Consider the following 14399-nt stretch of genomic DNA (forward strand, 5'->3'; position numbering starts at 1 on the left):
TGGGAATGGAGAAATGAGACTTCAGTGGGGCTCACTCAGCATCTCTGGGAAGTATACATTCTGGTTTTCTCTCCTTCTACTCACTGCCCTGGAGTTTCCGTCAGCTAAAATGTCCCATTTGGTGCTGTTTCACTGGATTATGGTACAGATCTTTATAGGTGAGTCTTCACCTGCTTTTTGTATTGCTTGCTCAGAAAACAAAATATTTTGTAAAATTAAAACCAGCGCCATTTGTTTTGTGAAAAAAAATCAGTGGAAAAGGTCATAATCGTATACAGAACTTCAAAAGTTTTATTAACTTACTGAGTTATTACTGATTGATTTATTTTAAAAACTTTTTTTAAAAGTATGTGGTTTCCTCTGTGTATAGGCTCTGTTAGTTCCCCCATCCCCCCAAATTATCTGATTTCTTTACTACTGTTAAATGCGTACTGCCGGCTTTGCTTTTTCCTCTCTCTCTCCACCATGTGACAGTGCTGACACAGCCCAAGCTGGGGAATTGAAATAGTGATGGAGTAATGAATGAGTATAATGATACAGAAAGGATTTTCTGAAACACTGAGGGCTGCCTGCCGCTGTGAACCGAGTAGGGGAAAGCGTGGCTGGAGGTTTGGGAGTAAACTCCCAAATGTGCACTTCACCTACCTAAAATCTGAACCCTTTTAAAAGAGATAGAAGTCAAAGAAGAATAACTCTGGAGACAGGGTCTTGCAGGCATGGTTGGTACTGGCGACGTTTCTGCATGCACATTTAAGCATCAGCAAGGCAGTTTACAGGTTGCCTGAGGCAGCTCAGGAATGTGGGTTCACCCCCTTTCAGTGGGGCACGGGCTCCTGATGAGAGTTGTGCTTTTAAATCACTCAGGCATTTCAGGAAATTCTGTCTCAGATGACTCAATATTAATTGCGTGACCTCTTCCAGGATGAAATATTATGTGTAACATCTCTTCCAGCTGTGATGTTCTTAAATTGATCTGAAAAGCAGTGGAAAGGTTTGGTCAGCGGTGGGCTACACTGAGGGGCAAGAGGTGACTGATCCATAGCTCTTTGAGGCAAGGTAATACAACCTCCACAGTGTCTGCTGCCCCTGTGGAGCCTTGCTGGCACTTTGCTGCAGCCCAGGGAATATAATATTTTCTGTCTTTTGTAAGTTTTGGCAGAAAAAAGCAGGAGGGCTCTTCTCTTGCCAGATCTTCAGCCTTAAAATACATTGGAGGTACTTGCCTCCTATCGGTCTGATTTTCAAAAACTTTCTTAGATGCAGAGCTACTGAAGGATGAGGATGGGTTCTTGTTACCTTCTCTTTAACCTGGCTCAGTGCTGAGAATGGGTTATCTTGAGACTCAGGAAACCAGCAGAGTGGGCAGTTAGATGCTTCTTTTCTGTTTACCAGTCATTTTCTCTGCAATTTCATCAGTACAGAAGCTTCAAGAAGAAATACAAAAAAAAAGGGTTGATAGGGAAAAGATGCCAAGTATCTTCTACAAAGAGGGAAAATTAATCCAGAAATAGATGAAGAAAAAAACAAAACGCTTTTTCAACCAGCTGTCTTGCCTGGAGGATGTATGTCTTTGTCCATCCAACGACCAGTCTGTGGGAGAGAAGACCACTACAACAGCAGCTGTTGGAGTTAGTGCTTAATACCAGCTGACCCTGAGGGTTAGTTCAAGAGACGCTATATATAAATATGTGTATATCGGTATGATCTGAACAATTATGAGCACCTCTTTCTATTTTGGAACATGTATTAAACATCTGGAGTCCATTTCTCTCTCACTTGGATGAAGGATTTAGAGCAGCTTCGGTAGGATGACCCAGGCACAGCTGATGCTCAGGGTGCCTTGGGTCAGATCTGGATGCCTAGGAGGGTCACTGCTGTGGACAAGGGTAGGATTCTTCTCGCAGTAAGACCACAGTGTCACAATATAACGATCTCAGGAACCTCTTAATTTCAGAGATGTTAATTCAGTGCTCTTTACCACTTCTTTTGGAAAATGTGCCTGTGGAAGGGACTGCACCAGAGAAGGAATTAATTTAGTCCTTGCAGAGGTTCATAGTGTTGAATCAAGGCTGTTGCGATATTGAAGCTTTCCATACCAACCTGCAGTGCAGGCAGATGTTAGCAACATTGGCTTCACATAAATTAAAACAGGATTTGAAACTGCAAATCCTGTAACTTTCTAGCACCAATACTGGTGGGAAACTGCACTGCAGACACTCTGGTGCCTTACGTCTTCCCTCTTCTTTTATTTATTTATTTACTTATTTATTTATCTATCTATCTATTTATTTATTTATTAAGTTCAGGGCTCTGCTTCTTTCAAAGAGAAAAGCAGGAAAAAATTCATTAGTTAAAGGGTTGCTTAATGAAGCTGCTTTTGTGCTGTGCAGGACTGGGATGAAATAAGAACAGAAGATGAGCCCGTTTCTCCTCAGGCAGCAGTGACTCCAGCAACAGTTCAAACTGGTCTTAGTTTTACGCACATCTTTGTTGGGGTGACTGGAAAATACACATTAACCACGCAGTGACGAACCCCCCACTCCCCTAGGGATACTTTCAAGGGCAACCAGATGAACTGTTTTGTTCTGTTGTCACAGGAAAAGGCTGCTTTCTGTTTGTTTTGCTGTAACAAGGCAAACGCACCTTCCCTTTCCGAGGATTAGAACAAGCAGCCATCTTGCAAAGCCTTATCCTGTATTCAGGAATTCATATTTTTTTGCACACCCTCCCTTCATTTCCCTGCAAAAGCTTCTGCCCTTCACACCATATTGCATACTTTTTTCAGCATTTGGAGCCGTGGCAACCTGAACAAGTTGGCTTATCTTGCCAACGGGATAAGCAATAACGAAGCTGAAATGTCATCCCAATAACAAGTCGTGAGGCAGCCTGCCACAGACTAAATCCTCACCTGGGGAATAGTCCATTAAAGACAAAACAAAAGAGACATGGACGCAGTTGGAAGCATCTGTTTGCTATCTGGGAGTTACGCCAAAAAGAAAAGGCATTCAAACAGCTGGCAAAATAGAAGCGTCTGGCAAACCAGGGCCAAAGCTGGTGATGCTAGCAGCAACCGCTGTAAGCCGTCTTTGGGGTAAGCGAGCTGGCCATGAGACATCAGGTCTGTGGGATGATCCTCCTGCTGCAGCAGAGGACCAGATCTGGATGCTCCCCAGGTCCCACAGTTCCTGCTCCACCATGTGTAAATGATAACATGGGGGAAAAAGGCAACAAGGTAGGAGGACCGACACAGGCTAGGTGAATGTAAACCAGAAAAGATCTGTTCCTTTATGGGAACCTTTCTTGTATAGTGCCTTTCATGAAGAAGAAATCTGTTTTAGGGCAATCGTAAGAATTGCATAGACAGTTAGGAGGGAACAATATGTGGTGAAGATTCAGGTCAGATGCTAAGGTGGGTATTGCAGTAAACACTGAGTAAAGCTGGTCATTAAGAGTAAGAGCACGAGGAAAGCATGCATATGCTCTTTTTAACATTTAACATTTAACACCAGCAGTTAAAGCCTCTATGCTCACAGTGCTCTGCAAGGTAGGTGGGATAGCTGGCAGGGCTTGCTCAGAAACAGAAAAAACAGCGCATTCTCTGAGAACAGGTTCCCATACAGATCCCACTGCTCTGCCAGCTTAATTAGGCCCTAATTTTACACAAGAATAGCTATTTTGGACCCTGCCATTGAGACTGTCAGTGAAAGGCGACTGTGACAGCATTTCCTTTTTGAAGGAGATGTTGGTGGACTGAGAAACCCAGGTGTATTTCACACCAGGTTCCTGAACAACTTTCAAACAGTCTCTTAGGAGAGGAGATGGGATGGGAGCACAGCTCCCAGATTCCATTTGCACACGTCTAGTCTGTGCTTAGGCTGCCAGCGACAGACCTCAGCTTCGCTCACCGCATGTTTGGTATGGGCGATGTGTTTTGGGAGCAGCCCTCCAGCAGCTGCCTGTGGCGAGAGCATGGAGCCCTCCAGCAGTGAGCCCACGTCAGCAAGCTCCTGGCCATAGCCTGTGGTGTCCTGAGCCCACAGGCTCCAGGAGAAGGCTCAGGGGATCAGGAGCTGTGGCCTGCCTGCAGGCAGGAGTGTTTCTTTCCCTGCTTTATTGCATTGCATAGTCATGCATCGGAGACTGCTAGCTCTCATCTTTCCTTGTCCTTCCTTGACAGCGCACGCAGCATCCGAAGCTGTTGTTAGAGGAGTAGTAGGGCAACCTGTTCAGCTGCCCTGCCTCTACCGGGTGGCACGCCATCAGGACATCTCCGACATGTGCTGGGGCAGAGGCCCGTGCCCAAATTCGAAGTGCAGTAACAAAATTTTGCACACCACTGGAAACCGGGTGACGTTCAGGAAATCTCAGAGGTACAATCTCCGGGGCTATATTTCCTATGGAGATGTGTCTCTCACGATCGGGAAGGTGAAGGCTGAAGATGCTGGTACATACTGCTGCCGCGTGGAGATCCCAGGCTGGTTCAATGACATCAAACAGAACATACGGCTGGAGGTGGTCAGAGGTGAGTCTGGGGACCTTCGTGATACAGCTGTCAGGAAGAAACCTCTCACTGGGTAGGAGTTTAAAATTGGAGTTTATGTGTTTGTTTTTTTCTTTTTTTTTTTTGTTTGTTTGTTTGTTTTGGCAAACCCCCCCACTTTTCCTAAATAATACAGTTTCTAAGTGAGGTCTGCAACCAGTTGCTAGATTGAACCACATTCAATGAGCAGTTTTGATGAGGAAATAGTAACTTTTACCCTTTTTTTTTTTTTTGCCTTTCAAATGAAATATTTAATTTCTCATTGTGTGGCTATATTTGACATTTAAAATATGATGGAATTATAAAAGGGATTTATCGTTTGAAGAGCCTTTGGAATGAAATTCAGTTTTGCCTTTGGGGTTCACCCCAACACAAAAAAGGCTTTAGTTGGTTCATGTCATAACGAGACCCATGTGTTTAGAAATTTTGTCTCAGAGTCTTGAAGGACTTTTCCCTTCCCATTATTTTGCTGAGCTGCAGGATAATGTGAGAGTCTTACAAAGATGGGAAGAGGCTGAGAAGCATTGCAAAGCACAGAAAAAAAATGATGGTACCCACCCTCCACAATGAAGACAGACAATCTTTTTCTGACTTTTATGGGGTGTTCAGGCATGCAGGTGGTGCTGATGTGCACAACACTCTTGTATGTTTGTGACATACAGGAGAGTGGGGGAAAAATGCTGAAGTCCCATGTCCATCCCTGAGTCTGAGGGCAACAGAGCTCAAAAAAAAAAACAAAAAGGATGGGTTGAAAAGATTAGCAAGAAGCTTGTAGCTGAAAATCAAGTGATTTTATTTTATTTTTACAAGTACGTTGAGAAGCAAAATCACAAAGTTTGCAAATTTTTGGGTTCTACCATGCAAGATTCTGGGCCTTCCTTTTCTGTAAGGGGGTTAAGGAGGGGGTGTCTGAAACTTAATGGGGGGAAAAAAAGCACATCTGTAAATATGGCAACTGATCTGGCTGGGGCATGTTTTCTGCTAACTGAACAACCTTTTCAATAAGCAACTCTCCCACCTTATTCTCAGTATTTTAGCAGCTAGATAACCTTCAATCATTTCTGGTTGGTTTTCCTCAGGGCTCGGATCAGGATGCTCTGATCTGCCTTTTCTTTTGACTATGTTTTTTCCGTGCAGCCCCTCCAGTGATGACAACCACTACAAGAAAGGCTCCCGTTTCCCCCAAACATGTTCGAAAAACAGCTTCTGCTCCCCAAGCAACCTCTGATCATCAAACAACAGCAGAGACTGCTGTTCTCCTGACAACCACTGTCCCTGGACCAACAACTGCAGCCACCAATCATCAAGCCACAGCAGGGACTGCTGTCCTCCTGACAACCACTGTCCCTGAAGCAACAACTGCAGCCACCAAGCCTCCAGCAGTAACTACACTGGAGACCATTGCTCCCCCAGCATTTGCTGGAACAGCAAATGATGCTTTTCTAGCAAGTATAGTGACAACCAGTGCTCTCCCAGATTTTCCAACTGATTTCCAAGAAGCTGATACGAGGATTGAAGACGACAGCGTGTTCTGCTCAGCAGAGCCTGTCCCTCTTCCTGGAGGTACAAAGGGTAGCCAGCACAAAGTCTTTCTTGTCTCTGTGTAGCAGAGATGGTCTGTGTTAGCCTGACCCTGCCATCATAGAGACTCTCCAGATACTTGTATTTGTATCTGGGAGGTTTTCTCCAAGATGCCTATAGGTATGTCTCAGTAGGTTTAAAGAAACACAGGTCAAATGTTGTAAATGATGTCAAACTAGGGTGAACAGCCAGGTCAGCAGAGGATCAGGCTTGTATTCAGGGGTTTAACAGGCTGGAAAAATAATGTGACAGAAACCTCATGAAGTACAACAGAAATAAATGCAAAGTCTTGCACTTGGGATGCAGTAAGAAAGATTCATTCAAGTATGCACTATTTTTTTTCTTGATTTGGGAAAGACAATTGTAAATGGTCTGCTGAAAAGGTTAGTTTAGAGCATGTTGTGCTTGAGCAATAGAGTCAGTGGGAATTCAAAACATGCTTAAAATTGAGTACTTACATTGTCATCCCAAATGAAGGCTGTTGTTAATGTTAATACTTAGTTGATCAGAGTGACCTGTTCTCATCCTAACCATCCCTAGGTCACTACTTTATCCACATCAGTGACCTCTTTTCCACAGATTGATGTCTGCACACAAGGCTGGGTTTTTTATGTTTTTGGGGTCTTCTACCACTTGAAGTTCTTTCTGAACCTCTGAGAACAGCTTTTCTGTATCATTTTTCATCTTCCAGCCGTAACAACTCACCCCAGGTAAACTTGGCAACAATTAGCTACAACTACAGCTGAACTCTCAAAACGTCTAAACGCTGGACATGTTACTAAAGTACATCATTTGTCTGGGTAGGATGAGCTGCAGGCATGAAAACCAAGGTACAGATTTTCACCTCTTAGTTGCAGATGCAGAACCGTGTAAGCAATTTTGAATGCCAGACGAAGACCCTCCTAATCAGCGATCTTTATAAACGTTACTTTTTTACTTTGTTTTAGTGACCACTGAATTCCCAAGTACACTTTCAGCTGCAGAGGGAACTAAAAGTGCTCACACTTCTCTCATGGTGGAAGAAGTGCCAAGTGCAGGTGAGGAGGATAACGTTGCAAGGTCAGAAGTTGCATGTTCAAGAGAAATGAAGAAGTTGCCTTAAACAAAACTATTGACTATTTTGAAGTGTATCAAACATACCGATTCATTGCATCTGTAAGTAAGAGGTATCTAGGGTCCACACTGTTTGTTTGAAATCAGGATGTAACAACAGCTGAGAAAAACATGTTTTTAAGCATCCAAAGGAAGTAGATTTTGAGTCACTCACTACTGTCTGCTCAGGTCTGAGAAAAGTTAAGAACTGATCTTTGTCACCATTCAAGCCGAAATTTGTCATCACTGTGAGTTCATTGAGCTTTCCATTTTAAATCCTCCCTGAGTGTTGTGAGCTTTGAACCCCATTGAATGTATTCAGCCAGATGTGGCCGCAGGCTCAGCTCCTCAGAGCTCAACGTGTGTCCTTTGTCATGACAGAAAGCAGCAGGTAATTACCACAATCATCAGTCATCCCTTCAAGAGAAAAGGAACGGGTATACAAACCCACACCGTATCTGAGGAATGAACAAACTTACATGAAGCTTGCACTTTGTATCTCTCAGTCAAGTACAAAAGTAGAATGACACAAGTTACTCAGGTGTGATAGTCTGTCTGCTAGGTGCCCTCAAGTGAGGACTTAAAAAAAGGAAAGCTAAAATTCAAGGATGACATGTCATATGTGGCTGTTAAGAGAGTCCTTTTAGTTTCAACTGGTGTCAAGAATCCCTTCATTCTTGAAAACACAGTATTTAGGGTTTTGTGGATCTCCTTTTGCTAGACGTAGAGACTTACTGCAGAAATGGAGTTTAGGAAACAGTTCCTTAATGCCCCTGGAGAGAGCTTACAGAAGAGACTAAACTGGTCTCTTGAGGATTTGTGAGGGTTTCTCACCCCTGCCTCACGTGCCATCTGTCCGATACAGTTCTGGACAATGCCTATATTCTGCCATTGCGAATGGGAAATTTTGCAAAGGGTCTTACCTCTGGGATTCTGGGGACAACTTGAGTTGTGACTGTGGGCTAGGGAGAGCCACCACAAAAGCAATAACAGCAGAAAACGTACCGTGCTTATGTGAATCATGTACACACCCACCCATGCAAAAACCTGTGTCATGATGTTTCTGAGAACCAAACTGTCATAAATGTGTGAAAATGCTGCAACATAATCGAGCGCTGTCTAGTAAGAGCCATAAGCCAAGTTAAATTCTTGACTCAGTCTCCTTTTACTCTGTGAAATAATGCACTAAATGGACCAACTTCAGCCTTAATGACGTAAGAGAAGGCTAATTTGTTGCTGAACTCTGTACTGATGTTTGCACACTGGCTGGGAGATAAACCTGTGGTTGAGACCCTCCATCTCCAAGCCCAACTCTTGCCAGATAGGTTGGGTTAGCTGTGGGGGGTTGGTTCCTGCTGACCAGGCTCTGATATAATTTCTATTCTGTCTCCACCTGCTTTGTCCCAGCAACAACCCCACCAGTGCCAGCCATGCTTCAGACCCCGAAGAGAACCTTTGCATCTACAGGTATGGAAATTAAGGAGCAATAGTTGCTCCCATCCGTCTGGCTGCAGCGTGCTGCCAGAAAGTTTGATTTCGACTCGTGGGGCACATCAGAGTGTAATATGCATTTGTTGTGTGTCTGGGGGTAGTTCTGCTGCCCTCTGAGAGAGGGCAAGAGGGGTGTCATAAAACAAGCAAATGGCAAAATGCAATGTTCATGTATCCCTGAGACTCTTAGCACTTGCTAACTAGCACTTTATTAGTGAGGTTTGGGGGTTTTTTAGCACTTATTAGGATGTAGCTGTAGTGCTTATTAGCCATAATCTCTTTTCTACTCCAGTGCAAATTTCTAGCCACAGTTGCATGCATATGAGCTTCCTGTGCCTTGTCCATGCCTTTGATAAAATGCATTTTTTTTAATTTGATAAAATTATTTGATACATGGAGACAAATCAACTCAGCTGTCCTAGAGAGCTGATCAGATTTGAAAAATTTGGGAGAGATTAGGTTGTTCACTGAATAAGATAGTCTGAAAAGTTAAAAAATATAGAAAAGAAAACAACCAATTTTTTTTTCTAACAGGATTATTTGTGGCCATCTGATCATCCTCATGTGACATTCTGGGTCATATTAACTCATGACACTCAGGCATATTAAGGGTTTCCTTTGGCTGTGGTCTTGGGTGCTGCAAGTGTGTTACATATACATGCCTCGACAAATGACTCATCTGGTCCCTGGTACATTTTGCTCAGATGGAGACTCTGGTTGTTCTCCTGTCAAACCTTTGAAAGCACTACTCATCACAGCCTTTCTATACATTAAGGCATGACTTAAGGCATAGCAGCTTTCCTGTCATAGGGTGTAAGCCGAGGTTTTGGTTCACTAAGCTGAGTGACTCCTCTGTTTTTAAGATGCTGCTAAACATTCAGTGCTTCCTGTGACAGATCAAGTGCTCCAAATACTTAAATACCTCAGTACTTTGTAGCATGAAGTCATGATGAAACAAAGCCCAGTCTACATTAACTTCTTGTGACTTTACATTCATTAGCAAAAATGAGAGTAGAATCATAGAATAACAGCAAAGTTTGCTACTAGAGTTCTTCAGCATTCATTTAGTTCATCCTTATTTCCAAAGCTTAGAAAACTGTAACTGAATTATTCTTAATATCCCTAGATTAAAAAAAAAAAAAAGAAAAATCATCATCATCATCTTCATAGAGTTTTGTTAAATCTGTGGTAAGTTAGCTGAATGTAAAAATGTTTCCTGTGGTTTTTAGTACTAACGCAGCTTTCAAAAACTGCAATCACACTGAAGTCTGACCACTGTTAAACTGATGCAGCTCCTCCACTTAGGCTTGTACCTTGTTTACTACTGCTACTGCCTACAACATCTGGCCATGCTCACAGAAGTCAACATCTGTTCACAGCAGACAAGTTTCTATTGCCTGGCTTCATAGGCTGTCCCCAGGAAGCCTCCTCTTCCCTTGATGAGGACTGACATTTCCCAATGACTGCCTGATACACCATTTGTGGCTGAAATATTGTTCCCTTTTGGTTGCAAGGTGCTTTATTTCTCCTGCTCAGGGCCAGATTTTGCCCTCCTCATTCCCTGAGAGTTCATTAGTCCTTGACTAAAGCAGTGACAACCACAGTGGCCATCACTCCTTCAGGTGACTGTGCCAGTAATAATTGCAATCTTTTTTATTTTCAGGGATTTCAGGAAGTTCAGATAGCAAGGCTGAAAAACATGATGGTAACAGAGATAAGGTAAAACTTCCTTTAAGTTTCAAGTGTTTAACTAGAAGCCAGAAGGACAGCAGGACACGCTAGTGATTTTCAATGTATTCATACTAAAGGGACAGTGTTTGCAAACAGTAGCTTGAACTTCTGTTTAGTAGCTCAGGAACCATCTATTCATCTTTCCAGTGGTTAAAGCCGAAGCCTGTGAGCATCCCATCTGGCTTGGACATGTCAGAAAAACCTCATCGCCCTGACACCCCTGCAAGAGGCAGAGGAAGCATCCTCGGGGTGTGACTAGGCAAAAGGCAGCTTAGGAGGGCTGTTACGCTGCCCTGTCTCTGATTAAGAGAAGGATGAGGGTGACTAAGCTTCTCCTTTAGACACCTTATTAAGAAGTTCATGTTAAGTGGGACGAATCTAGGCTCAAATGCTTTAGAAGATTTATTAAATACTTAACAGGTAATTCATGTTGTTTATCACGATCAGCCTGATGTGTCTTTTCCATGCTTTGCACAGACAAGCTCAGAAAAGCATTGCAAACTCCAGCCCAGATGTTTCAGAGCTCTTAGCCATTAGGGCAACCCACTCCGGTGTGAGTAGGTCTGAAGTAAACATGCCTCTAAAGCCTCTTCAGTTTTTCTCTTCTCCCTTCCAGTTTGTCAGCTATGGCGTTCTCATTGCCTGTCTCATAGTGGTGTCCGTTCTTTTCATATTGATGCCCTCACTGTTGTTTTGGAAACGTAAGTATCCCTAAGCGCATGATTTCTTAGTGTTTCTAATGCTGGCCTAGTGCAGAGGTGCTCCTGTATCTCTGGTTAATCTTCTGGTGTGTCTGCCACGGCCCCTGTGACAGCACTGTTCATTGAGGGTGACACATGGGAACAGGCTGTGGAGTCCCCTCCTGCGGGGACATTCCAACCCCCCCTGGACACGACCCTGTGCAACCTGCTCGAGGTGACCCTGCTTTAGCGGGGGGTTGGACTAGGTGCTCTCCAGAGGTCCCTTCCCACCCCGACCAGTCTGTGACTCCGTGATTTTGTGGGGGCTGCTGTCCTTACTCCAGGACTGCACCACGCTGAGGGGACTAGGGAGCATGAGTTGTGGGGGGAGCCTGTGCAAAGAACTGGTTCACTCACTTGTTGCAGGTCTGGCTCATCTTGTTGGTTCTTGCTTTATAGTAGAGTGGTCCCGTAGTAAAGTCTCCTGGAATCGCTCCTGACAGACATTGGTGTAACTTCAATCAGAATGAGATCCTTTCTTCCCTGCTTAGCCCACTGAAATTTTGCAGCTTGCTATCTTTGCTTAGGAACTCATTTGACAGATTCATTAGAATTACAGATTTCTTTTTGCCACTGTGACATTAATATTATTTTGTTTCTAGGTAAACACACCAAGAAGTTTATAATAAAAAGGTAATCCATTCTGTAATTTCCTATTAAAAGTTCCAATGTAATTTTTCTTAGAGGCAGGAAGGTATGGGCCACGGACTGTAATGGGTTGTGGTGCTGCCTACCAAAACTGTATTATGAGAAAGCTTCAGATAACTTCACCCCAGAAAATCAAACGGTTCCTGGATACTGCTTCTATGTAGCAATCAACAGACATCCAGAGCACCAGAGAACTTGAGGAACCGGTACTTACTGATATGTAGTGACCCCAGCTCCAGGAAGTTCCTAATCTGCTTTATTCTTTGATCAAAACCCAGGACATAACTATGATGGGATTATTTTAAAGAAATGAAGAGATAAATGATTATGATGATCAACCAGCAAAATGATTGCTCAGAAATGGATCAGGGATTTATGGACCTCCAAGGAGTAGCAATTCATGCCAATGCATGAAGAATGGGTCCCCTGAAGGGTACACTGCAGCAGTGTGGCAGACCAAGCTTTCCACCACCAGATCAATCTTGCAGCTCTCACGGGGCCACTGCACCCTCGCACACACTCCTTGGGTCACACTGAAGTCTCTGAGGCGATCACTGAGGTGATTCTTTTGAGGCAGATATGAAATATGGAAGTATGGTGAGTCACCCTGCACGAGGGTGATGTTCATGTGTTCTGGCTTATCTTGAATAAAATATTTCTCTAGACAAAACCACGGGGCAGTTCAGTGAAGTATCTCTTTGCCAAAGATCAATAATTTTTCAGTGGTAGATGGTCCCTCACTGCATACCATGCCTAGGAGATAAGGACTGGGGCCCAAGGAGAGACTTTTTTCTGGTAACCCCTGGTGGTTACCCTACAGCTGTCATTATAAGATCTGGACAGCCCTTTCCTATCCATTAGAAGGATGTAAGTAAGGTAAATACTTCTCTGATGTAAAAAGTAGGCATTGCACCATTGAAGTTAGTGGACTCAGTAGCTACTGGTCCCCATTTTGATGGGAATTTGCTGATGTTACAAATAAGAAAGGCTGCTCTGAAGCAGCAATGTGCTTTTGCCCCATCCATAGTGATCTATGCTTCTCACTACAGCTTTGGACCACCAGAAAACCCTGAAAAAGTTTTCAGTGGCGCTGAAGGAGAAAACAGCATTTTTTCCCTGTGAAGAGCTCTTACATCTGTGGATGCCACGGAAAATAAAAAGGGCCTGTCTCGTGCTGCATTGAGAGGTGCTTACGAGCCCTAAAAATATCAATGGATGTAAACCAAAGGCCAAAGCTTCAACTGTGAAAATTTTAAATCTTCGTGCAAAGTTTGTCATGTCACCTTTAAAATCACTGCATCAAGAAGCTACTTTGAGAAGGTCCTTTACGCATTATTCATAGGTGTTTCTGGCATCTGCCTTCTTACTAATAATACTACGTTACAGAACTGAATTTGTTTTTCTCCATTTTTACTAATGCTTTTCCCTGAATACGAGTTATACTGTGAGGAACAGAAGAGAGAAGAAATAACATGGAATGCTGCCTAACTTCAAATTGCTAAAGAAAAAGAAAAAAAAAATCAGCAGATGCAGTTCTTATTGCTTTTATATAATCAAGAGAAAAATTAAACTACGAGAATGCTATGAGTATAAATCAAAAATGTAGACTACTTAAGGGGTACCGATGCTGCCTGTGATTCAGCGTGTTTGAATGACCCTTGGAGACCATGTTAATAAACTTTGTAATTTATCGCTAGCAGTTGCATTTTTTATGCCACATCCTAAGTCATTTGAACAGGAGTTATTCCTCAGGTATTGAAACGCCTGGTGTGCTGTCTCAGCCCTCCAAAGAAGTACTGCAGCACTTCCAGACGTGGGGAAAAGCCCGCAAGTCCAGCCTGCAGGGAAATGTTTCTATCCTGACCCTACAAACCCTAGTCCCACTCGTTTGTAAAACCACGTCTCCCCATCAACGTGCGTAGGGGATCCCCCATCGTTCCTTTGGAGTTGCCTGTTGGTCCTCACGACAACGACCTGCAAAGATCAGCAGCTCTGGTGGCGGAGCCTGCTTGGCGATGCAGACTGGCACCATGCAGCCCCAGGGTGCTTCATCTCAGCCCCAGCACCCGGTCACAGGTTAGCCTAGTGCTGCCTGGCTGGGTTTTGTATGGGTGACATCGGGGTGCCTGGTCCCACCGGTGCTGCCCATTTACCTTGCAGAGAAGGTGGAGGTGAGAAGCACAATGCTGAGCACAGCCACATCTTGGGAACTTGCCCATCCCTTCAGGTGCCCATGGGAGATGGGTGAAGCTACCTCAGTGTTCCTGAGCAGCCTAGGCAAAAATCCTGTGATCTCCATGGAAAGGCTCTGGAAACAAGAAAACCAGCAAAGCAGGAGAGATGCGTGTGTCATTCACCTTCTGCTGCTTCTAGTGGGACAGGAGGGCTGTAGGGGAGAACACTGCTGCTGCTGGGGACAGGATTTGTCCCAAATCTTTTTCTGCAGCAACAAGCTGCCCCCACACTCCTACCCCACCCTCAGGGACAGTGGCAGGACCTGCCATCCCTGTTCCAAGGATGTCAGTGTCACAGAGCTGGCAAGCAGGCTGCTTAGCTGCTCAGATGTATCCTGTGTT

General features: G+C 44.0%; 1 protein-coding gene across 2 annotated transcripts; it reads left to right on the forward strand.

Annotated features, from left to right (window-relative positions):
• Positions 1 to 13519, forward strand: LOC308068110 (uncharacterized protein). Of its 2 annotated transcripts, none has more exons than XM_080398136.1 (9): positions 1 to 158; positions 4178 to 4522; positions 5678 to 6112; positions 7069 to 7158; positions 8621 to 8680; positions 10368 to 10423; positions 11052 to 11136; positions 11778 to 11808; positions 12873 to 13519. In XM_080398136.1, the coding sequence occupies exons 1-9, from the start codon at positions 14 to 16 to the stop codon at positions 12943 to 12945; spliced, it is 1320 nt and encodes a 439-aa protein (XP_080254262.1). In that variant the 5' UTR covers positions 1 to 13; the 3' UTR covers positions 12946 to 13519. The 2 variants fall into 2 exon arrangements, with proteins under 2 accessions (XP_080254262.1, XP_080254263.1); XM_080398137.1 differs by having other exon boundaries at positions 5678 to 6103.
• The last annotated feature ends 880 nt before the right edge of the window (positions 13520 to 14399 follow it).

The sequence above is a fragment of the Falco punctatus genome (genome assembly GCF_963210335.1).
Source record: "Falco punctatus genome assembly, chromosome: 8".
Lineage (NCBI taxonomy): Eukaryota > Metazoa > Chordata > Aves > Falconiformes > Falconidae > Falco > Falco punctatus.

Excerpts from the sequence above, each read along its gene's own strand:
- LOC308068110 (XM_080398136.1), top strand. The coding sequence starts at position 14 with ATGAGACTTCAGTGGGGCTCACTCAGCATCTCTGGGAAGTATACATTC. Across the intron at positions 7,159-8,620 it reads GGAAGAAGTGCCAAGTGCAG|CAACAACCCCACCAGTGCCA; the intron begins GTGAGGAGGATA and ends GCTTTGTCCCAG. Across the intron at positions 8,681-10,367 it reads GAGAACCTTTGCATCTACAG|GGATTTCAGGAAGTTCAGAT; the intron begins GTATGGAAATTA and ends TTTTATTTTCAG.